This window comes from Syngnathus floridae, chromosome 1 (assembly GCF_059516105.1).
Source record: "Syngnathus floridae isolate MCC-2025c chromosome 1, RoL_Sflo_1.0, whole genome shotgun sequence".
Taxonomy (NCBI): domain Eukaryota; kingdom Metazoa; phylum Chordata; class Actinopteri; order Syngnathiformes; family Syngnathidae; genus Syngnathus; species Syngnathus floridae.
The window spans coordinates 10,908,356-10,933,768 of record NC_142413.1 but is presented as its reverse complement, the minus strand read 5'-3'; the positions used below and the strand labels follow the sequence as shown (position 1 = coordinate 10,933,768).

At 44.0% G+C, this 25,413-nt stretch overlaps 2 protein-coding genes and 1 long non-coding RNA gene across 5 annotated transcripts; 1 reads left to right on the top strand and 2 right to left on the bottom strand.

Moving 5' to 3' along the window:
• On the bottom strand, positions 1 to 12,441 carry LOC148404049 (cytoplasmic polyadenylation element-binding protein 4-like). Of its 3 annotated transcripts, XM_088378317.1 has the most exons (13): positions 12,295 to 12,441; positions 10,290 to 11,406; positions 9,934 to 10,032; positions 7,552 to 7,645; positions 5,242 to 5,292; positions 5,037 to 5,060; positions 4,699 to 4,875; positions 4,525 to 4,614; positions 4,325 to 4,443; positions 3,791 to 3,905; positions 3,529 to 3,710; positions 2,681 to 2,909; positions 1 to 2,051 (listed from the first exon to the last, which is right to left on the bottom strand). In XM_088378317.1, exons 2-12 carry the CDS (start codon positions 11,346 to 11,348, stop codon positions 2,682 to 2,684), a joined length of 2,238 nt encoding a protein of 745 aa, XP_088234443.1. In that variant the 5' UTR covers positions 11,349 to 11,406; positions 12,295 to 12,441; the 3' UTR covers positions 1 to 2,051; position 2,681. The 3 variants fall into 3 exon arrangements, with proteins under 3 accessions (XP_088234443.1, XP_088234434.1, XP_088234453.1); XM_088378308.1 differs by lacking the exon at positions 12,295 to 12,441 and adding an exon at positions 11,843 to 12,118 and having other exon boundaries at positions 1 to 2,909; XM_088378327.1 differs by lacking the exon at positions 5,037 to 5,060 and having other exon boundaries at positions 1 to 2,909.
• LOC148404048 (uncharacterized) lies at positions 11,869 to 12,727 on the top strand. Its single transcript, XR_015858995.1, has 2 exons — positions 11,869 to 12,249; positions 12,368 to 12,727. It is a non-coding gene; the product is annotated as an uncharacterized LOC148404048 (long non-coding RNA).
• A 5,276-nt stretch (positions 12,728 to 18,003) lies between these two features.
• On the bottom strand, positions 18,004 to 23,138 carry stc2a (stanniocalcin 2a). Its single transcript, XM_088392923.1, has 4 exons — positions 22,808 to 23,138; positions 21,215 to 21,357; positions 20,370 to 20,581; positions 18,004 to 20,226 (listed from the first exon to the last, which is right to left on the bottom strand). The coding sequence occupies exons 1-4, from the start codon at positions 22,944 to 22,946 to the stop codon at positions 19,872 to 19,874; spliced, it is 849 nt and encodes a 282-aa protein (XP_088249049.1). The 5' UTR covers positions 22,947 to 23,138; the 3' UTR covers positions 18,004 to 19,871.
• Between the last annotated feature and the right edge of the window lie 2,275 nt (positions 23,139 to 25,413).

Here is a 25,413-nt window from a genome sequence, read left to right as displayed (position 1 = left end):
TTCTTCCTCACAGCTCTTTTATTCATTCAACATCACACGTTACAAATACTTCAAATGTATGCAGACAGTTAAACAAGGTTGGCAGCTAATGAATGACATTGGATCTTTGTTTTCACTTCACTTCTACAAATCAGCAATCAAAACAGATGTCTGTATTGTAGCATATAATAATCAGGAGGAAAATATAAAAATTAGAACTTGCGTATAAATGTGAAATTATTTAAAAATCCAAATTATAAATGTGAAACTACGAAATAAAAATCCAAATTATAGTAGGTAAAAAAAAGTTAATAAATATAACTTTCCCAGCATACAATTAAAAACTATTGAAAATTTGCAATCAAGTAATACTAAGGGACATATTCAATTGCATCTGAAAATGCAGCGCACAAAACAGCAATTAGAAAAACTAGACATCAAGTTAAACGCACCCAAAAATATAACAAAAATCTGATCCAATTCATAGTCATACATTTCAATTGAAAATATAGCAAATGTAATACATTATCAATCTTGTTTATACAATGTTTTCAATCACAGTTGCATGGTAGTAGCAAAATAAGTACGTAAGCACAAAACTAAATGTTTAAAAATAAATTCATATATAAATTAGCTTTTTTAATATATATATTATATTTTCTGTCTCGCAGACATCCGAATGAGGGAACAAAAAGGAGGGAACGATAATATGACTGCATGATTTATGGATTGAATGACTGACTGCGAAGACTTGCTTTTGGAAAGAGAAATAAGTATTGCACGTAATGGCTCACAGTTAACTTGCAACATTACATCACATTCAGGATATGTCCCAAAGCATGCCACATCACAAAAGGGGTCAAATCATCAAGTCTTCTCACCTATGTACTACACCATGTGTTCTCTACATTACAAAAGTGTTGTCATAGTGTAGATTGCATAAACATTTCTGTGTGAGGAAGGCAGACTCCATCGTGTAGAGAGAGGTGATCTCCAAGAGACAATGAAAAGGAGGGAGCGCCAGTGCATTAGATCATTAGGTCCTGCATTATCACTAGCCACGTAGTTTCTGTAGTACATAATTACCGTATGCATGCCAAGAAGTAGAACTTACAGGCAGTCCCAGAAAGAGGAGCTAAATATTCAAACCCACTCAGGTGATAGAAGGATGATTACATGTTGACCGTAGCCAAAACATTTATTTTACTCATAATCATATCAACTACACCTACGAGTGAAATACCAGAATATATATGTATTTTCAAGACTATCAAAATCTTTTACAAAGGTCTTGCCATGCCTTAGGATCCCGTAATAATGTTAATCAGGGCAGAGGAGAATCTACGCATGTATGACAGCCTATTTTGAAGCTCCAGAATCACACCAATACACCAGACAATGTTCAGATTTACCAGCACTTAAATATATAAAAGCTAATTGAAAATTATATTATTCATTTTCTTTTCTTAAATTAAGTTTACCATAATTGCAGATCTCTTAGTAACAAAGGTACAAAATTATTTTTCATCAAGTGAAAAAAAATGAGGTATTGCAAAAGGAGTTCTCCCATCTGTGAAAAATGTGCCTTAAATGACTATTGAAAAAAATATTTAGAAAAGTAGTGCATAATAAATGTATATATGTCCATGACAAAATAATCAGCTATAAAACGCTGTACAAAAATCAGCAGGCCATGTATAAAATAATATCTGTTTCTCTGTGACAGCAAATTTGAGCTACAACCATATCCAATCACAACATTAGTGAGAGAAGCTCCAATCCAGGTAGAGCGTGCAGTGGTACACCATGAAGACAGCTCAGGGAGAATGGACTGTGCATTCCCATAGTTTGTACTACATTAGCATGTTAGCTTCCAGTGCTAATATCCCTGACAATATAAAGCGAGCAAATACTACTGCCAATACCTGAGCCGCGAGGGCTGAGCCTTCATGAGCTTAAACTCCAGAAGACTACCAGTACTTCCTCTGCCGCGTGACGAGAGGACGCCATAACCCCGCGTTGACGTCTGCTCTCGACGATGCGTTTCATGCCAATCTTTGGTTTGCCCTTTCCTGTTACAAAGCGTCAACTTTAATCAGAGACCTCAAACAATTGAAAGCGATACAAGCGCAGCTTTTGTCAGACGCAGGGGAGACTGATGTGACGTTGGCCAGCTTCCAGACAAATCAACTCAGCATCTAAAACAACCTTTCCTCCTCTATTCTAATCCAACTCAAACTTTGGTAAATGGTACTTGTTCTCAAATTCTGCACAAAAAAATTCAAATTAAAAAAACCATGCTCTCTGTAATGTAGCTTCCATAGTCAGTATACTGATTTAGGTATTATGATGAATCTTAATTAATTTTTGTTACTCTTGATAACAAATGTAAGCAGCTTTGCCAGCTAACACCAAACAAAACTACAGTCAAGTAAGAAAACATCTAAATCCAAAAAGAATGCATTCATATGTTCATGCACACTTTAAGTCACAACATAAATGGGATTTTACTCTCTTCTTAGCAGTTACCATTTGGAGGCCCAATTTAAAAAAATACAAAAATTAAGTAGTTTTTTTTTTTTTTTTAACTTAAAAGAAAAGTGCATTTATATTTTTCATATCATAGGTCATCCAATAACCCCGTTCCTTAGCTACCCCTTTCTCTCAGACCCTCCCTAATCCTAGGTTCTCTCTCCCTTGCCTTAGTTCCAGCGGAAGGAGATATGCCGCGGTCGGTCGCCACCTTCCTTCACCAGGGGCTTGTGAAACTCGCGACCGGCCCGGGAGTGGATGGCCGCCCAGCAGTATTCACAGTAGTACTGCAAGCAGGTCACGTTGGCGCAGAAGAAAGGCGCAAACTTCCCCCCGCAGCGTGTGCCCTGGCACTCGTCACACAGCTGGTCATCCAGCACATATGGCTTCACTTCCACCTGGAGACGTACAGTAACATATTGAGTGTTAAAATGGAGGGACTACGCATATTGAAGCTGAAATCAGGAGGAACACCACAGAATGTCATTCAACTGAACTCAGGCCGCTCATTTATAACAGTACAGTTAAAGCAGTAATTGACCGACTCCCCCTGAGATGACTCTCCCTGGTCCTCCGTCATTTTTCTCATCACTTATCATGGATACCATACCTACATATGCACACACACGCGCGCGCACGCACACACACGCTCGCATACGTTTTGTGGACAGACAAAACAGTTTTATTTTGGTTTTTCAAACCTTGTTTTAAACCTTTTAAACCAGTGCACTCCAGGTAGATTGAAGTTCCGGAATACTGTAGCATGGAAGGATAATGGGTTCCTGGTAGCTTCATGTTTGAGTCTTCTCAAATTTTTGACAGTGACTTTGCATCTTTTCTTCCCTTAACACGCACGCTAGCACACAGCAACTAGCTCCCGAGAAGAAGCATGCAAACTAAACCTATCCATCATCCCCTGGTAAAATGGAAAAAAAAAGAAATATGCAATATACTAGCCAATCTAATCTAGCCAATTAGGTTGGTGTTAGGTCTAAAATTAATCAAAAGTTGACTTACCCTTTTGTCAATCTCCCCATGCTGCAGTTGAACAAATCTGGCGCTAATGGCTGCAATGTAGCTTTGCTGATTGGAGAAAGCCACTCGCCCTGCCCCCTTAGGGTATTTCAGTTCAGGGTCAGTGTCAATACCAGCATAGCACACTCCACCATAGAGACGGTCCATGATCATGGCCAGCTCCACTGGAAGGATAGCAACACACAAATTGAGTTGGTGTAACGACGGCAGTGTACCGCACAAGGAGGCCATTATCCAAATGTACCTGCTCGCAGAGGGCGAGGGACACCTCCTACAAAGATGGTCTTCCTTGGGTCCAAAGGCTGAGAGCCATCCATCACAAAGTCACTATCATTTAGGTTCCAGGGTCTGATTTGGACCTGGAATATATCAAATGTAAACACATTATTGAAATGCAGCAGGTTTAGATGGTGTGTGTGAGAGAAAGACCAATGTCTTGTATCTTCAGGTACAAATGTACATACAGTGGAATAGCATCTATCCCTTTTTAATGAACAATTTGGGTTGCTTACAAAATTTTGGGGTTTTTTTATAAAAAAAAGGCCTCATTTAAATACTATTTTCAACATGAAGGTTGCCTTTGTGAAGGATGCAGTGAAAGAAGCCCAAAACTCATTTCATTATTGTACAAAAAACAAATAAAACAAATTACAGTGGAAATGTGGTATCTCAAATAAAGACAACGAAAGGTTAACGTCAGTATAATCACGTCAAAATAGCGGTCAACGCATGTCGCGAGGTGGAACGTACAATACATAATGAGCATGCACATACTTACAGGCTTGTCTTTGATGGTGGGGCTGGAGACGCACAGATACAGCTTGCCATCCTCTTGGATGCAGGCATCGATCAGAGCCTGAACAGAGCTCTCATCTTGAAAGAGCAGGAAGGCGTATCCTGGGGAGGTGTGATGAGAAGAGCAGTGACCATCAAAGTGCTGTGGCATCCAAAAGAGAACAGGCGTGTAGCAGTACTCACCTTTTGGGGGGAAATAGGATTTGCTCTCTGCCTTGTGAGGCCAGTCAACAAACAAGTGACCAAAACGACGAAAACTGGCTGTAATTTCATCTGGAAGACAAATGATCACATTTATTTCCATACTGGTGTGGTAACCCTGACACTAGCATAGTGTCTTTCGGATCGTGGCTATACCTTCGTCTATGTCTGGGGGCAGCCCGCCGACAAACACTTTGCGAGAGTAGCGTTCTATGCGCTCCCCATTCAGGTGGGGGAAACAGTGTGCTGAGCCAAGTCCCCCGAGCCCCTGGTCAGTGGTCTCATCCTCCCCAAAAGAGCGCTCATCCTCCATGGGGAACAGAGAGGAATGGCCTAGCAAGTGGACAAAGAAAAATAAAATGAAAACTGAAGTAAGCTTAATTGAAGGCAGATTTCAAAGCAAACATGGGGCTGCAATGCTGCCGCAGCAAAGTTCAATTATTTCAAAAAGCTTTTTTCTTTTTTTTTTTCAACAAGTACATTACAGGATTTACCTCGTCTTCTGCCATAGCTTCTCGCTGCATGTAAAACATCACAACAAAACCTTAAAGTTCTGGGGTTAAACAGCTGCCTCAAATTAAAAATTGTGCTCTTAAAATACGCAAATGCATCAGTCTCTAAATTAAGTGGGAAGTGTTGCAGTGTCAGGTATCAATTTCAACTATGCCTTGGTGCTTTTCATGCATGCAAGTTACATACCATTCATAGGCAGAGACCCATCTCCACCCTGGTGAGAGAAGCTGAAGCGTCCTACAGTAAATGACAAAACAGGAATCATCGTTATCACCTACTCTCTCTCTTACAGAAGCCGCACCCGCACTTCAGATCCGCGAGGAGGAGGCGTGTCAGATGTTCCGGAGACAAAAGGTCAGGAAGGCACCAGGCCCAGACGGCGTGACTCCCTCCTGCCTGAAAGTCTGTGCTGAACAACTGGCACCCACCTTTGCACGGATCTTCAACCGTTCCCGGGAGCTGTGTGAGGTGCCCTCGTGCTTCAAAAGCTCCATCATTGTACCGGTGGCCAAGAAGCCCGGCCTCACAGGTTTGAATGACTATAGACCCGTCGCCCAGACATCTGTGGTCATGAAATCCTTCGAGAGGTTAGTTTTGAACCACCTGAAGGACATCACGGGGCCCCTGCTCGACCCCTTGCAGTTTGCCTACCGGGCAAACAGGTCGGTGGACGATGCGGTCAACATGGGACTGCACTACATCCTGCACCACCTGGACACCCCAGGGACGTACGCCAGGATTCTGTTTGTGGACTTCAGCTCGGCGTTCAATACCATCGCTCCTGACATCCTCCACCAGAAGCTCATCCAGCTCGCGGTGCCTGCCTCCACCTGTCAGTGGATCACCAGCTTCCTGACCAACAGGAGACAGCATGTGAGGCTGGGGACCATCATATCCGACACGCGGACCACCAATACTGGCGCCCCCCAAGGGTGCGTCCTCTCCCCACTGCTCTTCTCTCTCTACAGTAACGATTGCTCCTCAGGCGACTCTTCTGTGGTTGCTCCTGAAGTATGCGGACGACACCACTCTCAGACTGATCCGGGATGGTGACGAGACTGCGTACAGACAGGAGGTGGAGCGGCTGGTCCACTGGTGCAGCCAAAACCACCTGGAGCTGAACCCACTCAAGACCGTGGAGATGACAGTGGACTTCAGGAGAGACCCTTCACCACTTCCACCCCTCACTATCCACAGTAATGCTATTCTCTCCAGACACCTTCAAGTTCCTGGGATCCACAATCTCTCGGGACCTGAAATGGACCAGCCACATAGACTCTGTCCGTAAGACGGCCCAGCAGAGGCTGTACTTTCTGCGACAGCTCAGGAAGTTCCACCTGCTACAGGAGCTGCTGAAGACCTTCTATACTGCCAACAGTCTATCCTCTGCACCTCCATCACCGCCTGGTTTGGATCGACCACCGAACAAGACAAGCACAAACTGCAACGGACAATCAGGACTGCAGAAAAGATAACCGGGACCAACCTCCCATCTATCCAGGACTTGAACCTGTCCAGGACCAGGAAACGTGCAAGTAACATCTCTACAGACCCTTCTCACCCAGGTCGCAGTCTGTTCGAACTACTTATGAGTTATGATCACATGGAAATTCAATAATGTAAAAGTGTTTTTCCTCTTCTTTTCTATACATGTGAAAGTAAATGTACAGTAATATGTAAAGTGACAACTTTGTTACAGGTACTAAAAATTACTTTTAAATTGGACAGGGAGTGGGATTAAAAAAACTCCTACTTTTTCCCACTCCTTTTCAGATATGTAAATACTGCCCATTATGTGCTGTATTTTGTATTGTTTGCATCTAACACTCATACAAAGTCAGTGTACATGACTTTCACTTTGGTTTTTTGCTTTATTGATGTATTGTTTACATGTTTGAGACGAATAAAAGTTCATTCATCATTGTTTAACGGTCCTATTTTATTCATATTGTATCTACTATAATACATAATATGTGACTGAAGTTTTTAAAAAGTATACAGAGCTCTGACGCCAATAGCAAAAATCTGGAAGTAATCCCCCCCATAAAAAAAGAATTGCCTTATAAATGTTACAAGATAGTGGCAAAGCATGAATTTTGTTTTAAATCCTCATAGGATGATAGTAAAGCACTAAAGCACTAAAACTCACTTTCACAAATCAAGATGTCGCCAAAGCAATACTTATTAGCAAAACAAAAACAAAAACAAAAAAACAGCAAATGGGTGAATCTCGCAAAAATCTGCAAAGTGAATTCCCAAATGCCAAACCGTGAACATCTGGGTGTTACCGTCAATAATTAAATACATTATGAAAACGTCCTGTATGTTACGTACAAAATACAACTGTCATTTCCAATTTTTTCCTCTACTGTTTTTCTACACTTTGGACTGCATGCTATGCGAAGACATCTAAAACGTCTGTCATATAAAGTCTGTATTTATTTATAGCCAACGGCAACAGAGCTCCTCCTCACTATTGTTATTGTGAGAACTAACCTTTCAAGGAATCCTGTTCAGCCCTCATTATGTCGATCAGGGAGTTCTCCAGAGAGTGCATGTTGAAACCATCAAAGGAGCGGGTTCTCTCTTGCTAAAAAGAGAGGAAGAAACAATTAGCCTCCCCACAGTTTTCCCATCACCACCTGAGGCACGGTCAGCCCTGACACAGTTATCTGCTAGTGGCTAGCAAGGTTATAATAAACTGCATTTTTTTCAATGAGGGCCACGTTTATAAACATATAGGAGGGGGTGGTTCACTTACTAGAAATTAGGTATATAGCCTTAACTTTAGTGTATTCAACTTCAATCAATTAAAAGTGGTCAAATGTGTTATATTGTTGAACATAATTAAAGACAACACTGCATTCATCACAGCTTTCCATAAATGGATCTTTATTGATTCATCCATAAAAAGCTCATTCTCAGAACAGCAGCCTCAGATTTCTTCTCAGTTTGGGCTTATTGCACTGAACTCTAAGTGGACTGTTAAGTATTATTTGTTGGTGGTTATTTATATGATAATTAAGTGGATATTTTTTAAATCATTTTTTTCCATGTTTTCAATCAAAAATACTTATTGTGGCCTTTTCAAAATATCTCTCACCTAACAAATACACCATATTACAAAAAAACAAATAATTGAAATAAAACATTGTCCCAAAAATGTAATGAAAACCAGCTGCAAGGAGCTATAAAGGGTCCTCGCAACACTGGCCTCATTGGGGTGCTGGCACAAAATCTCTCTAAAATATAAATGTTTTAGCCAGGCCTGATGTGTGGCACAATTTCATGAATGTGCCTGTTTAGACCTTCCAAAAAAAAGAAAAAGCACAATGGCTCACAATTCCAAAATGAAGTCAAATTTGTGGCCTGACTGTTAAGTATGGTATGTGGCTCCAAAAGACATTTTGTGGGTCTTGGGCTGTTATGTATGTAGCTGAATTTTCCGGGATCTACGTGAAATGTAGAACTATACAGCCATGTTTGGGGAGGTAAATGGCAACAAAAAAAGTAAAATATTAATTTTATCATTATTTTGTATTGGCAATGCTTCATGTTAAAACTTGTCAAAAAACGCTCAAAGTTTGAAGAGAATCGGATTAAATCTGTTGAAATATGACTTCCATTTTAAATCAAACATAAAAAGTTTGAAAACAGTCAAACAAAAATCTCTAGCTATCTCTATAGAAAGGTCCCCAAAAATGGTGGAAAATTTCAAAGTAAATCAAAGTGGAAGACCTTTTTTGTACGTCGTGGCTTGTGACACGCCTCACAATTTTTGTAGGTCTCAGTGAAATGTACAACCACAAAATTTGATGCCCGGCCCCTATCATATATTATGCTGAAAACATAAAATGACCAGTCATTTTTGTACGTCTAGAAGCGCTATGTTAGGCTAATTTTTTGTAGCTGCCGGCCAAACGTACCAGGACAGGGATCCGTTCAAACACTGTAGGGTGTGAGGTGCTACAGACATCTTGTTTTTGTACTTTTGGTGAGCTTTCGTTCACATTTAGCTACACAAAAATGCAATTCTTTATTGAAAATTAATGACTGTGACCCTTGTGAAGCGGTTCAGATAATGAATGCATGGATGGCTGGATTACTGCAACAATAGGTACCTGGCAACGTTCACTGCATGAATGAAAATTCACAAAGTAAAATAACCCTAACCCCACTTATCCTGGGGGAGCCAATGACACTAAACAAAATATTTTCCGTCGGTCAGTCTGTCGGTCCGTCCGTCTGTCCGTCCGTCCGTCCGTCCGTCCGTCCGTCCGTCCGTCCGTCCGTCCGTCCATCCATCCATCCATCCATCCATCCATCCATCCATCCATCCATCCATCCATCCATCCATCCTGTCCCCACGGGGGTCGCGGGCGTACTGGAGCCTATCCCAGCAGTCATCGGGCAGTAGGCGGGGGACACCCTGAACCGGTTGCCAGCCAATCGCAAGGCACACTCACACCCAGGGGCATTTTGGAGTACTCAATTGTCCTACCAAGCATGTTTTTGGCATTTGAAACAAATTCTGCAAAGTGTGATGCCGCCTGTACATCTAAGAGGCTTTAAAGCAGACAAAGCATCAGTATACTTGCGTACATATAGCACATGACTTCTGAAATGAGTGTAAGAAAGCCAGGGAATGAGATCAATTCCCTCCGGCCAAATGATGTACACATGACCATCACATATCCTGTTTTGCTCAATGTCTAATGCATTTGGTGCAGACGAATGTAGTCAATAGTATGAGAATTATAAGGCCAGAGGAGGACTTACTAGTTATCACTGATGACCTGCAGGAACCCCAATGAAAGACATGACCATAGCGTCATAACGAGCGAAACAAAATTAATGGATATATTGTGACAGCCTCACCTGGAAAGGGTAGACATTATCACTGCGGGTCACAGCATCCTCCACCCAACCCTTGTGATTGAAGCCAGAGTTATTTCGGGGAAACTTCTGGGAAGGAACCTGAGGAACAGGAAGACTTTCATCCACAGGCCAACATTATTTTGTATTAACACCACTTTTAATATGAAATTGTATAACATATTCTTAATCAGGCACATGCTTACATAACTACTAGCAGCTAAAAGACAACTATGGCTCTCAGATGCACTAACGGTAGTGATCATAGTAGCCATTCAATGTCAATTACTATGCAAAAACATCCACTTTGCAGATTTGCATGTACACACGTTTTGATGAGTTGGGATATTTGAATCTACCTGACTGTTCGGGAAGGACTTCTTTAGCGGAGAGATGGAGTTAAGGCCAGTCATTCCTCCACCTACACCACGTCGGTATTCTCGAACCCCATGTGTGCCCCCCCAGCCTCCATAGCTGCCCGGGCTCCAGGTGGTTGATGTGGGTGTGGGGGGGCTCTGGAAGCTTCCCCAGGGTGAAGGGTGTTTGCTCTGGGCAGGATTGAGGTGGGGGAGCTGGGGGAAGCCTCCGGTCCGATGAGCGTGCGGAGGAAAGGAGGGCTGAGGAGCATGAGGGCTTGCCGGAGAGCGCCGGTGCTGCGGTGGAACGCCCTGTCCGTGAGGATGATAGGGCGGGGGCTGAGGTGCGGGAGGATGGTGCTGGGAGACTGGTCCGATCTGTGGGGAAAAATTGCCACCTGCACCAAAGCCAGGCCCGGCGTGGTGGGAGAAGCTCTGGAACAGCAGGGGAGGTGCATTGCCATTGGAGCCAGCAGGCCCAAAGAAGCCCCCAACATCATCACCTACCACTGGAGACTGGGTACAAGGAACAGCAGGGGACCAGTTGTTGAAGCTCGTCAGTGAGGAAGTGGGGGACTGTGTGCAACCTGTACCCATTCCCAGGGTATCCTGGTAATCAAACGCACTTAGCACTGGTGACTCCATCCTTAGCTTCTCCTTCCCACCACTGCTCTCCAGAGAACCTTTCTCCAATAAGTTGTCTTCAGAAAGAGCTCCCTCCTGATCTCCTAAGGAAGCGCCAGCCTCCTGCTGGCCTGGAGAGAGGGCCTGAGGCTGAGCCTGGACCTGAGACTTTTCCTGCATTTCCTGGAGGTCTAAAGTCTTGGACTTGTCCGACTCCAGAATCTCATCTTGCATGCTACTTTGTTGGGCTACTGCAGGGAACAGCCAAGCACTTCCCCCATTGGTGGAGCAGGTGTTGTTTACAAAGGAGGGGGGGCTCGGAGGGTTGGAAGGATGGTGAGGGTGCTGGGGTTGGAGGAGAGGAGGGATCCTTACAGGAAAAGCAGATTTGTTACCACTGCTGTTTTTCACCAGAACTCCAAACCCGTAGTCCCCCATTTAGGACACCCAGTAAATATTCAGTAGGTTTAGGCTTTCACCAATTTTTTTTTTAATCCTGAAAAAGAGGGAAATTGCACAATTGGATTAGAATGATGAAAAATCTCACATCAAAGTAGACCTTGAATGAGTCTGGTTACCAAAAACAACATACGTATGGCAGTGGGGATTAGTATTTACATCGTTCACATCATGTCTGTTTTCAAATGCAAGAACAGAAACGAAAGATGCGTCTAGCCGGGGTGATACTGCTGGTAAATGCAAATAGGGATAACACCCAACAGAACCAGCATAGGCAGCAACTAAACGGCCGGTTTGACGCCTACAAAGGTCGTTGCGCAGCTAGCGGCAATGCTAACATCGACTCCACCACCTTGCATGTGTCCTTTTCATCATGCACACGAACCAAGCTATTTTAAAGCACCCCGCAGCATTACTGTGTATTTGTGACAGAACCGGCCTGTGCCGAGCTGGGCAACAGCCTGGACACCTACCGTGAAATTTTCCTTTCTAAGCAATGACCTCCTCACACGTAGCCATTTAAATACAGGAAAATGCCGATGACGTCTATCGTCGGTACTCAATGTAGGGTAGTTCCCTTACTGGATCCGCTATGCTAGCTCAAGGGACGTTGACACAACGCTAGCATATTTGCACAGCAGCTGGCGAGCATTAAAGCGCTTTCTGCGGATAACAGTGTCAAACGAAACGAACGAATGTACGCGACACCATCACGGACGAAAGCTCGGTGGAAATTTCCAGGGGATGACAAGTGGGAAATGGAGCTTGGCTATTTAAACGCCCTTGTCTATTTCGTGCCCTGTATGTTCAATGTCACACAGCAAAGCCATCAAATTTTCACCTCGAAACAACGCGTTGCAACTGCCTCTGCTTCCCTAAGGTACCGAGAATAAGAGTAAATCGGGAGCAACTTGGTCATAACTACCTTCAATTCGGCGTCATGACGTCGTTTTGATGTTGCCATATTTCAGCGTTTATACTTTTTCTGCATTTCACAGACGGCCGGTGTAAGTGGTTTCTCCTTTCATCCAGATGACAGCTGAGCCAGTCGGCGGACACTTCCGAGTACAAGCCCCGCCCTGACTGCGACCAGGAAGCCAATGAGCGTCAGGGTTTTCACTTTAGTCCCGCCCCGTCCTCTTCCGTTTGATTGGATACTTATTGTGTAGCCGCGCTATGGCACGCCTTAATTCAACAAATGGCACATGTTCTCCACCCACATAAGGATGCGTTGAAATTAAAGGGAGGAGTTGCAGGGGAGCACGTTAATGATCAAATGTAGATATCCTGCTGTAATGTTTGTCAAAGACCTTTTTGGAATGAGGTCATTTCAGGCAAAATAAACGGCTTAAGCAGAATGGTGCATTCATTATTTTCAGCTATTTGGTGAAAAATGCAGTGGGCACGATTTGATTAAACAAAGTTGGCAATCCACCTCACCCAGCAGCTCATGACAGATCAGGAAATTCACTACCTCATCATTTTCTCCAGAATCATTTCACTCTTATAATATATTTTTAAAATATTTTGTTTGTGTCATAAAGCATACATGTGTGCATGTTGCTAGTCTTGGTTTTCATTTTCCACTCTCACTCTAACAGAGAAGCTCTTCAAATGAGGGCCTGCATTATACATTATTCATGTTGGAGTAAAAGGACTTGCATTAAACTTGTTCAACCAAAACATGATTCCTTCACCAGTTCCAGTTGGAGTTACTGATGCTGCCTATTCTGACCAAATGTCAATGCCTTTGCAATTCTGCAACAATGCTTTATATGTTGATTTGTGAGTACAGATGGAAAATATCTAGAGATAATAAGATTTTTTATATGTCATTTTCTTTAGCTATATTGTCTCCTCTGTATGTTTAATACCAGGCCAACCAGCCACCACTCATTTGTGTCCCTTCTGTGCTGCAATCACCACCCAAGCCATGCCTCACCATGTGCTGCAGGGCCTGTTGGGGTGGTTTAACAACACAGACTGCTTTGAGCTTGTTTTCTTTTAAGAACTAAAGCTCGAGGTCCAGGTGCTTCCTGGTTTTAATATTCACAGTGGTACATACAAAGAGTTGTTTGAACCTGTATCTTTATCTGAATAAAATAGTAAACGTGGTGTGTTGGATGAGAGATACATCTAAAACATTGTGAATCAGAGCCCTTGAGGACCGAAGTTGGTGGTCCCTAATCTAAGACATTATTTTCAGACTCAAAATGAGACAGTTTGCATCCATTTGTTACTAAAATTATTAATTCATCCAGACACCAAGTCATCTATATATTTATTAGTTTCCACAGAGAGGGTTATATCCAGCCAAAGCTGCTTATCTCAGGTTTCTCAATTGAGAGGACACATTCAGAGGTCTCTGCACATCTCAATATTGATATGGCTCAGTTGCCATAGCAACCAAGTGAGTGTAGTGGAGTCGAATCCAGCCAGCAGCATGTTTGGCTAAGGTGTCATCCCTCACACAGTCATGTGCAACAGCACAATTTGGTTCATATACCGCACATACTTTTTGTGGGCTTGGCGGTAACATTTACTTTATTTATTGTTGTAACATTAGCTCCCCAAGCCTGGGTCATTGATTAATAGTGGCCTGTCTGCGAAACATGTGGACTTGTACAAAAAAACGGTTTGCAGCGGAATAAAGGTTGTTGGGAGCTACTGCAGTTATTATTTGTCAATTATATTTTTATATTAAAATACGTATTATGATCATTATTCATTGATGACAACCACTACTGAATGAGCTCAACTTCCATTTTATAGTATGAATTCACACAAGCCCCTTATGAAGAAAAACATAAATGGATTGCGTTTTCCCTCACCCGGACGCGGGTCACCGGGGCCCCCCTCTGGAACCAGCCCTGGAGGCGGGGCTCGAAGGCGAGCGTCTGGTGGCCGGGCCTTCGCCCATGGGGCCCGGCCTGGCATAGCCCGAAAAGGAAACGTGGGTCCCCCTTCCCATGGGCTCACCACCTGTGGGAGGGGCCAAAGGGGTCGTGTGCAGTGTAAGGCAGGGACCGTGGCAGTCCGATTCCCGGCTGCAGAAGCTGGCTCTTGGGACATGGAATGTCACCTCTCCGGCTGGAAAGGAGCCCGAGCTGGTGTGCGAGGCGGAAAGGTTCCGGCTAGACATAGTCGGACTTGCCTCCACACACAGTTTGGGTTCCGGTACAAGCCCTCTCGAGAGGGGCCGGACTCTCTTCCACTCTGGAGTTGCTCACGGTGAGAAGCGTCGAGCAGGTGTGGGTATACCTATTGCCCCCCGGCTGGGTGCCTTGGGGCAGTACATTGAGGTTCACCCCGGTGAATGAGAGGATAGCCTCCCTCCGCCTTTGGGTGGGGGTATGGGTCCTAACTGTTGTTTGTGTCTATGCACCCAACGGCAACTCAGAGTACCCACCCTTCTTGGAGTCCCTGGAAGAAGTGCTGGAGAGCGCTCCTTCTGGGGACTCCATCGTTTGACTGGGTGACTTCAATGGTCACGTGGGCAATGACAGTGAGACCTGGAAGGGCGTGATTGGTAGGAACGCCCCCCCCCGATCTGAACTCGAGCGGTGTTCTATTATTGGACTTCTGTGCTCGACACGGATTTTCTATGTATAATGAACACCATGTTCAAACATAAGGGTGTCCATGTGTGCACTTGGCACCAGAACACCCAAGGCCGCAGTTCGATGATCGTCTTTGTATTCGTGCCATCGGATTTGCGGCCGCATGTTTTGGACACTCGGACGAAGAGAGGGGCGGAGCTGTCAACTGATCACCACCTGGTGGTGGGTTGGCTCCGATGGTGAGGGAAGACACCGGTCCGACCTGGCAGACCCAAACGCTCTGTGAAAGTCTGCTGGGAACGTCTGGCAGAATCCCCTGTCAGGAAGAGTTTCAACTCCCATCTCCGGTAGAGCTTTTCCCTCGTCCCGGGGGAGGCGGGGGACATTGAGTCCGAGTGGACCATGTTCCGCGCCTCCATTGTTGAGGCAGCTGACCGGAGCTGGGGCCGTAAGGTCGTTGGTGTCTGTCGTGGCGGCAATCCCCGAACCCGCTGGTGGACACCGGCAGTGAGTGATGCCGTCAAGCTGAAGAAGGAGTCCTATCGAGCCGTTTTGGCCTGCGGGACTCCGGAGGCAGCTGACAGGTACCGAATGGGCAAGCGGAACCCGGCTTCGGCGGTTGCTGAGGCAAAAACCCGGGCGTGGGAGGAGTTTGGCGAGGCCATGGAGAATGACTTCCGGACGGCTACAAGGAAATTCTGGTCTACCATCCGGCGTCTCAGGAGGGGGAAGCAATGCACCGTTTCTTCCCTATAGTAAGTGCCAATGTTGGCTCGCTTTACCCTCCCTTTAAATCAGGGGTCTCAAAGTCCAGTCCTCAGGGGCTGCATTCCTAAATGTTTTCCAAGTTTCCCTTGCTAAACACACCTGATTATATGGCTGCTGCAGAACGTGAGGATGAACTGATCATTTGAATCAGGTGTGTTTAACAAGGAAAACTTGGAAAACATGTAGAAATGCGGCCCCCAAGGACTGGACTTTGAGACCCCTGCTTTAAATACTTTGCGGCTTTGCTTTGCTTCAACTTCCTTCTGAGGAACAGCTGACAAACGTCTCCACTTAGTGGTCATTTTCTATCACCGCACCCTCTTCATGACGCTTTGACTCAGAGTGATCGGATGGAGGTTGATACACATAAACTGTTTTGGTATTTTGCGATTGTATGTTTGGTATGTTGTGATTTACAACTTTGTGTTATTATTTCAATGTCATGACCCTTCCATGAGCAGCTATTTCCAGTACGGTACTGGAGAATTTAAAACACGGGCAGTATTTCACTACAATGATAGCATGTCAGACGAGAATTGGGTATTGTCTGGTTTGGGGACCTCAGCATTGCGTCTCTGCTTTTTGCAGATGATGTGGTGCTGTTGGCTTCTTCAAGCCGTGATCTCCAGCTCTCACTGGAGAGGTTCGCAGCCGAGTGTGAAGCGGTCGGCATGAGAGTCAGCACCTCCAAATCCAAGTCCATGGTCCTCGGTCGGAAAAGGGTGGAATGCCCTCTCCGGATCGGGGACGAGATCCTGCCCCAAGTGGAGGAGTTCAAGTATCTTGGGGTCTTGTTCACGAGTGAGGGCAGGATGGAGCGCGAGATCGGCAGGCGGATCGGTGCAGCGTCAGGCAGTAATGCAGACTATGTACCGGTCCGTCGTGGTGAAGAGAGAGCTGAGCCAAAAGGCAAAGCTCTCAATTTACCGGTCGATCTACGCTCCTACCCTCACTTATGGTCACGAGCTATGGGTCGTGACCGAAAGAACGAGATCCCGGATACACGCGGCCGGAATGAGTTTCCTCCGCAGGGTGTCCGGGCTCTCCCTTAAAGATGGGGTGAGAAGTTCGGTCATCCGGGAGAGACTCAGAGTAGAGCCACTGCTCCTCCACGTTGAGAGGAGCCAGATGAGGTGGCTCGGGCATCTCATCAGGATGCCTCCTGGACGCCTCCCTGGGGAGGTGTTACGTGCATGTCCCACCGGTAGGAGACCCCGTGGACGACCCAGGATGCGCTGGAGAGACTATGTCTCTCGGCTGGCCTGGAAATGCCTTGGGATACCCCGGGATGAGCTGGATGAAGTGGCTGGGGAGAGGGAAGTCTGGGAGTCCCTCCTAAAGCTGCTGTCCCTGCGACCCGACCCCGGATAAGCGGAAGAAGATGGATGGATGGATGGATGGATGGATGGATGGATGGATGGATGGATGGATGGATGGATGGATGGATGGATGGATGGATGGATGGATGGATGGATGGATGGTGATCAATTTATGTTTAAGTTTGAAATAAAACTAATTAATTAAAGTTGTTTAATTAATTATATTTAATTAATTAAAGTTTTCCCCAGTTGAGGTTTTGGGAGTTTTTCCTTGCTATCCTGGGAGTTAAGATAAGCGGATGTCGAGAATAACTGTCAAATGAGGCCATGTGAAGCCGTTTGAGACAAGTTTAGGCTATATAAATATAATTCACTTGACTTAAAAAAGAAGATACAGTGATGCCTGAGAATTAAAAAATAATGACTCACAGAGCGCGGTGCGCACTGGTTAGCACGTCCGCCTCACAGTTCAGAGGGTGCGGGTTCGATTCAACCCCCAGCCTTCCCTGTGTGGAGTTTGCATGTTCTCCCCGTGCCTGTGTGGGTTTTCTCCGGGCACTCAGGTTTCCTCCCACTTCCCAAAAAACATGCATGGCAGCCTGATTTAGCACTCCAACTTGCCTGTAGGTGTGAGTGCGTGTGCGGATGGTTGTTCGTCTCTGTGTGCCCTGCAAGTGGCAGGCAACCGTGTTCAGGGTGTCCCCTGTCTACTGCCCAATGACTGCTGGGATAGGCTCTAGCATGCCCGCGACCCCTGTGGGGACAAGCAGAACAGAAAATCGATGGATGGATGACTTAGTACATAAAATAAGTGTTACATTCTACTTTTGGTGAATCATCAACCCACGGGTGAGGGGGTATTCATTGTATGATAGGTTTTGTGAACACAAAACGTTGTGAACCACTGGTATATATGATGACAGGTTTTGTGAACACAAAAATGTTGTGAACCACTGGTATATAAGGAACATAAAATACATCATGGGGTGATGATAAAAGGAACAGGTTAGTTTATTGTTCTCCAACCATTCATACATACATGTACATATAAATATATAAAGAAAAGCCTCTATATTACAAAGAATGTCATGTTACACATATACAGTACATAGTCAATAAAAATAGCTTATGTCTCCTTAGGTCGCCAACCTCTAACAGAATGGAGGGGGGAAAAAACTTTTAAAAATGGAGTTTGTATTGATTCCTAAATTACAGGGTTTTACATTACAGCTAACAAAATGAAAAGTGAAATTGTATTGATTGTACATTGCCATTGTGATTGGAAGTGATTTATGACATGCTTCTGAACTTCATTTCTACTACAAAAGCATGGCTGGCCTTAAAAGGTCAGCCGCCTGTGTCTGAGAGAAGTATCTCGATGGGGAAAAAAAAAAAAGCTTTTTATCGGCTCCTTCCTACACAGGCCTGCCTCCTGGAGTTGCTGGCTCTTGGATGAGGCCCAGAGGAATGCTCTGGTGGCCTTTGTAAATATAACATTTATAATAACATACCCCATATGTGGACGTAACCCTCTTCCTGGGTCCTTGATGTATTGCCTGCAGCTTAAACAGACAGAATAACAGGCCCCCACATTGCTGCAGAGGGGGACTACTTTCAAGGGTGTATGCAAGGGCACAGCAATGGGTGACATGGCTCAATCCAGCCCAGATCAATGAGCACACATACAGGACTTGGTGATAGATGATGCATGGTCAAATTACGTAGTGGATTGTTGAGAGGGTTGATGGTGGGTCACATGGTTTGTTCTCAAACTTTCAGCAGTCCAACAAAACCTAACCAAAGTACAACAGCAAAGACCTTTGTTGCTCAAAATCATCAAGACAGAACACTCAGTTACCCCACTTCTTTCATTAAAACGCCCTTTCTTTGCCTGATAGTTCAGCTGTGAGATGTAACTCGTGCGGATGGCTACATGGAAAAGAAGGATGAAGAGAATGGTGAAACATTTGCCGGTGCTCAAGAACAGCTTAAAAGTGACATCTGTCTGTTCTGTTCAATGAATGATCTGACTTTTTTTCTGCATAGAAAAAAAAAAGAAAATCCCAGTTAATTACTCATGTCTGCAGGGAGTTCATTTTTTCAACAATTTGCAGTTTTACGTGATGCGGAATCAATTAATTGTATGGTCATTTTCTAATTTAACTTTTCTGTTGGTGTCAATGCGCGACTATTAATATGTGCCAGAAGTGGACTTCAAACATGTACAATAGGTATTCCACTGTCAAGTAGCTATATAATTACAAGACACATTTCCACTTGCAAACAAGACTGTATATGTTACATATCTACAGAACAATGTGAGATAGGTGCAATACTGTAAGGAAAACACTGTATATTACCTCAAACATCTAGATTTTACTATATTTATACATGTTCATATAAATATAGATAACTTTCCCCACCTATTTACATTTGTATATTTCAACATTGCATAAAGAAGAAAATAAATAATACAAATAGAGTCAAATCTGACACTAAGTAGGATTAAACAAATGCTAGATTAGAGCAAAAACAGTCCTAAAAATAGAAATAATCATGATAATAACAACCATCATTTGTTAGAAAAACAAAAAACAAAGTGTCCTACAGTCAGGCGTAACAATACATGCTATGCCACAATTGCCCTGCAAGTTAACCATGTGGGACTGCTGGAATGACTGGAGAAGGTGAAAAAATAAAGAAACACAGAAAAAGGATTTGTTTCCCTCTGCTCAGTGTGTGTGCGTGTGTGTGTGTGTGTGTGTGTGTGCGGGTGTGTGTGTTCATGCGCCAATGTCCAAATGTGCTATTAAATGGTGATAAGGGTTATCAGTGTTGTAATCTCCCACATTTTTTCACCTCCTAATGTCACTTGCCTCTGGGTCTTCCTGCTCTACTGCAACACCAACATCTGGACCCTGGCGGCGCAGTCCCTGATTGCGACCGCGAGGGTGGGTGTGGAACCCAGCCTTGCCGGCTTTGTCCCTGTCGCCGTGGCGTGCGTGGCGAGGGTGCTCAAGCTGTGGGTGGGATGGCGAGGGGCGGCGTTGCTCGGCAGCTGAGGGCGAGGGCGTCAGGGAGGAGCAGAGGCTGAGGCTGTCGCACAAAGCTCCCCAGTTCTGCTCACACTGAAGCCGGACACTACGAGTTAATGCCTCCTTCACTTCCTCTCCGCAACCCAGTAGAATATTCACCAGCTCCACATAAGGACTAGGTACACACACACACCACCAATAAATTACACGATGTTTGGACAAATAAAGGTCAAATACTTTGACTGAACAAGGAGGAATGGCAAAAGATAATTTAGAAAGGCCAGGCTTTATTTCAAACCACGCTGTCCAATCGCTTACCCTTTGGGAAAGAGATCTTGGAAATGGATCATCTCCACCATGACGGCCACATTCTCTTTAGCAGCTGAGCACAGATTGTGTTTAACATAACACTCCCTTTGCAGCTGGAACACCATCTCCTTAATGGAAACACACTTCCTACTAATGCAGCTAAACTTATGGCGAAGACCGTGGGCCATACATTTCAGGGCATCCTTGATGAAGGATTTCCCCTGGAAAAGAGGGGGAAAACCCACCACAAAAGCATGTCATTAATGGCGTACGCTCCATTTCAATTACAATGGGAGCCAAACATATCATTTTAGCCCCAAAATAGTGCTGACACTGCAATTCTTTGTCCACACAAACATTCACTCTGTGGTTGTTAAACAAATGCCACAGAATGGTGAAGAAAGGGGAACAATTTCAATAACTACAATTAAGCAAATCACATAGACTAACAGCAAGTGATGTCACACTAGAATATAGTTAATGACAATACAAAATCATGTCACATTCGGAGGTAATAAAGGCACACTGTGCCAAGTAAAAATATTCACATAATGGTAAAGAATGTTAGAGCCAGCCCACCATGCACATGGGGAATTATTACAAAAAGCTCTCAATAAACTGGCTTAGTTGACTTTTGGCCAGCCAGCTTGAGACTTAGTCATAACTGTTATATGCATCAACTTAAGCAGTTAGAAAAGGTGATGCCATGGCTGGATTTTTGCAAAAACAATCCCCTCTTTTGAGGCATGCACAAACAAAAATAAATCTATTCGCAGATGAGTCTGGAGCAGCGAGTCAGTGTTCAGGAATGTTGCCCTCTGGTTACACAATTGTTGCAAACAGTCCCGTAATACCTGAGAGTCAAATTTGCCAGCATTATGCAGGAACGTCATGCAGATCTCCTGCAGCCCTCGTATCTCGCAGGAGTTATTCTCAAAGCATTCAAACACGCCGCAGCCGACGTCGCCTGCGCCCACCAAACAGTGCTGGATCTCAGCTGGAATAAAAAAAGAACATGTTGCAGGAGGTGGCAGCAGCAGTGAGTTGAAAGTGAAGCTGCTGGACACATCGCATACAAATATTTGCACAAATGTAAGTGAATGGTTAGCCTGAAAAACAAAAATACAAGCAGGACACAAGAGGTGATAAGGTCTTGTTTCCCTTGGCGGTTGAAATAATTGCACCATGGTCCACCTGCTGTGGCTGAATTCAACATTGGATGGTGCATTACAGATGCATGCAGGCTTAATTTCTTCTGGTGGACTCCACTGTGCATGCCGTCATTTAAGTTGTCTAAATATTACGCAATAATTAGAGAATATGTACAACTGTAAACAGGAGCAAACTTGGTGAAAACTGCCTACCGGTTGTTACTTTTCTGACTCACTACAGTCGTGAATGACACGACCAAGCCACATAAATACTGCTGAGAGTCAATCACCTAAGATTTTGTGTTCTGCATCACACTTTCTGACTCACCACAGTCGTGAATGACACGAACAAGCCACATAAATACTGCTGAAAGTCAATCACTTGAGATTTTTTGTTCTGCATCACACTTGTTGGACTCGAGTAAGCGTGATCAATGGTAAGTTAGCTCGGAAAGCTTTGTGTGCAAAATCGCCTCACAAACCACCTGGTTTGTAGGCCTGAGATGAACTTAAGAGCGCAGGAAAAGTGAGCCGCTGATGGCAGTGCTTGTTTTGGCATCAGGGGAATGTGCTTGGATCGTACGAGCATTGAGTTACACACTGCTGTTGCAGGACTTGGAGGGGGGGAAGGGGGTGGGGGTCCACTATTAAACCCACTGTGGAATTTGTCATTTTACCAAGAAAATCAGCCTCCAATACCTCGGCTACAGCGAATGACTGGGGCTGCATTCTATAATGTATACAGGTGCAAGATCATAAAATAAGTAATTAGTTGTGAGGATGTCACACTGTCTTTGACAAGAAGTACCATCTTACTCATAACCAATCTGCAAAAAGATTATACTCACTGAAATTATTGACCACATATAGTACACATGTAACGTTTTGGTTACCCATCTATGTCAGCGACGTACATGTAGAAAAATGAAATTATCTTCCACTAGAGGGCAGAAGGTACACAATTAACCTGTGTATCTCCTGTTTGTGACGTTTATGTTTGTTGGTGTGCAGTCGGGATTTTTGTTTTAATGTAATGCCTTTGCTCAATAAAGGTTGGGTAACGTATTTGCATTAGAGCAAACTATTATTTGATTGGCAACATACTAGATTCCCGTGCACAATTATTTGGACATCAATATCTTGCATTGCGTGTTCCTAGATTACGCATTCCAGCATAAAGCTGTAAAGAAATATCCTAATGGCTGGACACGACTCCTACGCTCCGCTTTACACACACGCACACGTGTCCCACTGGCTCCACCACGTATAGCCTCTTAATTGCACTCTGTTGCTAACCTGTATTTTGCAAGGAGAGGCGTCCTTTGGGGGTGGCAGGTTTCTCCGGCGGGGTGTCGTAAATGTCGATATTATCCGAGCCCACCACTTGCTCCAGTACGGAGAGAACCAGCAGCGCGACGGCCACTTTAAGAAACATCGCGTCTCCGCCTCTTCTCCGGCAAAGATCCGCCAGTATCCGTGGAAAGCGTGCCTGGATGGCACGTGATAGTTCACCTTAGATGTGGGAACCGCGCAGCAGCGGCTCGGTGTCGAAATGAATGCATGCGCTCCCTTGGATGCTGCTATATCTCTCAGAGTCGCGCGTGTCAATTTGGATGAAGGAGTTAAGCAGGTGTTGTCGCTCGGCCCCTCTCAGCCAATCAGAGGCCTCGACATCCAAGTCCGTTGCTTGGAGGGGGCGTGGCCACATAAAGTTTAACACAAAACTGTGGGTCTAATAAAGAAACGCTCGACAGTGAACTGGAATCAGTGGCGGTTCTTCACTGATCGAGACTACTTCCGAGCGCCCCCCCCCCCAAAAAAAACCCGCATTTCATTTCACACAGACGTTTTTTTCTTAGAACAATATATGCACCAAAATATTTTAAAAGAGCTCCTGTAAATGCAATTGCAATTGAACTTGATATACCACAATATAACTTGTACAAAACATCCCCCCGTGAATTATGAATTTAAATAAACATGCGTTTACATGGTAAATATCATTAATGTAAATACCATAATAATGTAAGGAAATTAAAATGATGTAATAAATGTCATAATCGACATTAATCTGTCTTTCAAGGATGGAGGACCGATTAGCTCCTTGGTGACTGCCCCGAATTCTATGCTTAGCCTACTTCCAGTTGTGACACAAAAAACAGTTGTCACGAAATATAGTTGTGCGAGCAAATGACAAATGTTTGTCTGTGGAACTAGCTTCAGGTATGAACATTAGCTAATTACGGGCCAACATTAACCAAAGGGAAATAAGTAGGCCTAATAACCAAACTTGTAACAGTTTTGTTGCAAAGCACAATCTTATGGTCTTAAAATTATGTCTCATGTTTGTCATGTTAAAACCAAATTATATGTTGTAGCCGATAAGCAAAACAAGCATAAGGGAGGGCAGAAAACTAAGTTAACCAGAATGCTAACAAACGTAAAGGGTAGTCTATATCACCAATTATTATTACCCTTTATTTTACAATGTTGGGAACTCACTACTTGTTCAAATAAGTATCTGAGTTATCAACTGAATTACTGAATAAAAGTAACTTGTGACCTGCAAAAGCAAAACTATTTTCAACTCTAAAAATATTTTCATACAAGTATTTTTATTTTGAATAAATATTTCTATTTTTCAAGTTTCAAGCTCAACACGTTTATTTTCAGTTTCAAGTTTTATTTTTTCAAGTATGAGTTTTGTTTTTCCAAGTACAAAACTTTTGACCCCAATCCATCTCCACACTGCTTGCGTGCCACCAAATGGAGACTGATTGTCAACTGAAGTGAATGGTCGGCAAAGTGCACTTGGGTTATAATCCTCCAGGGGGCTCTACAGATACAAATTGTTGCTCAATTGCCTCATACAGCATTTGAGTATGACGGTTTGAGAAATTTGGCCCTATGGTGGAACAACACTTCGGAATTCAGTCATGCTCTTCCCTGGTGCGCGGTTTATTTTGTATTTGTGAAAGATTGGACCAAATAGTAGCAACTATAAAGATTTTCCACTCAAAATAAATGACATTACTGGGAAAATTAGTACATACTATGCACTTTCAAACAAGCATGAAATGGAAAGTTTCGATGAGATTCATCATGTTGTTGTAATACTATAAACAGATTATTTTGTTCAGACAATAAAACATTTAGATGTTACCTGCTGACACTTTCGACTGCTACTTGCTTGGAGAAGGGAGTCCCAGATGTGTAACAGGATGTATGCCCCCTTGTCTCTGTTGATGGTCCCACTGGCTCGTTGGAGGCCATAGAAATAAGAAAACGAGCAAGCAAGACCATCAACAGAGACAAGGGGACATATATCCGGTCACACACCTGGGATTCCCTTTTCCAAAGACCACCAAAGGCGGAGGGGCCGGCTCGGCAGACTTTGACAGGTCTGCTGAGCCGGCCAATGGATAAATGACACGTCAGCAGCACGTCAGATGATGGCTCTGAAGATGACTGGAGTAGCAGTTGAAACTGTCAGCAGGTAACATTTAAAAATTTTATTGTCTGAACAAAAGAATTTATTTATATGAAATGGAAAGGCACAAGCCTTGGCCTGTATAACAGCTGAAGTACTTGCACTAGCAGTACTCCACTTGCTTATATGGTGAAGGGTCCCCACGCAAGAAAAATCCCACTCAGTCAAATGAAGTGACAATAAATGGTGTTAATAACATGCACACTGTAATAGCATGCACACCAAGCCCCCCCCCCCCCAAAAAAAAGCCACTATGAAATGTTTTGTTTTATGACAATACTATTTTGCTGGTTGGTCCCAGAAACTCCCCACTCTGCGATGCTAACCTCCAATTTCTGTGATTTTTGTCTATTACTGTAAGTTAAAAAAAAAAACACTGTTAAATCATCTTACATTTATTAAAGAGAACTTT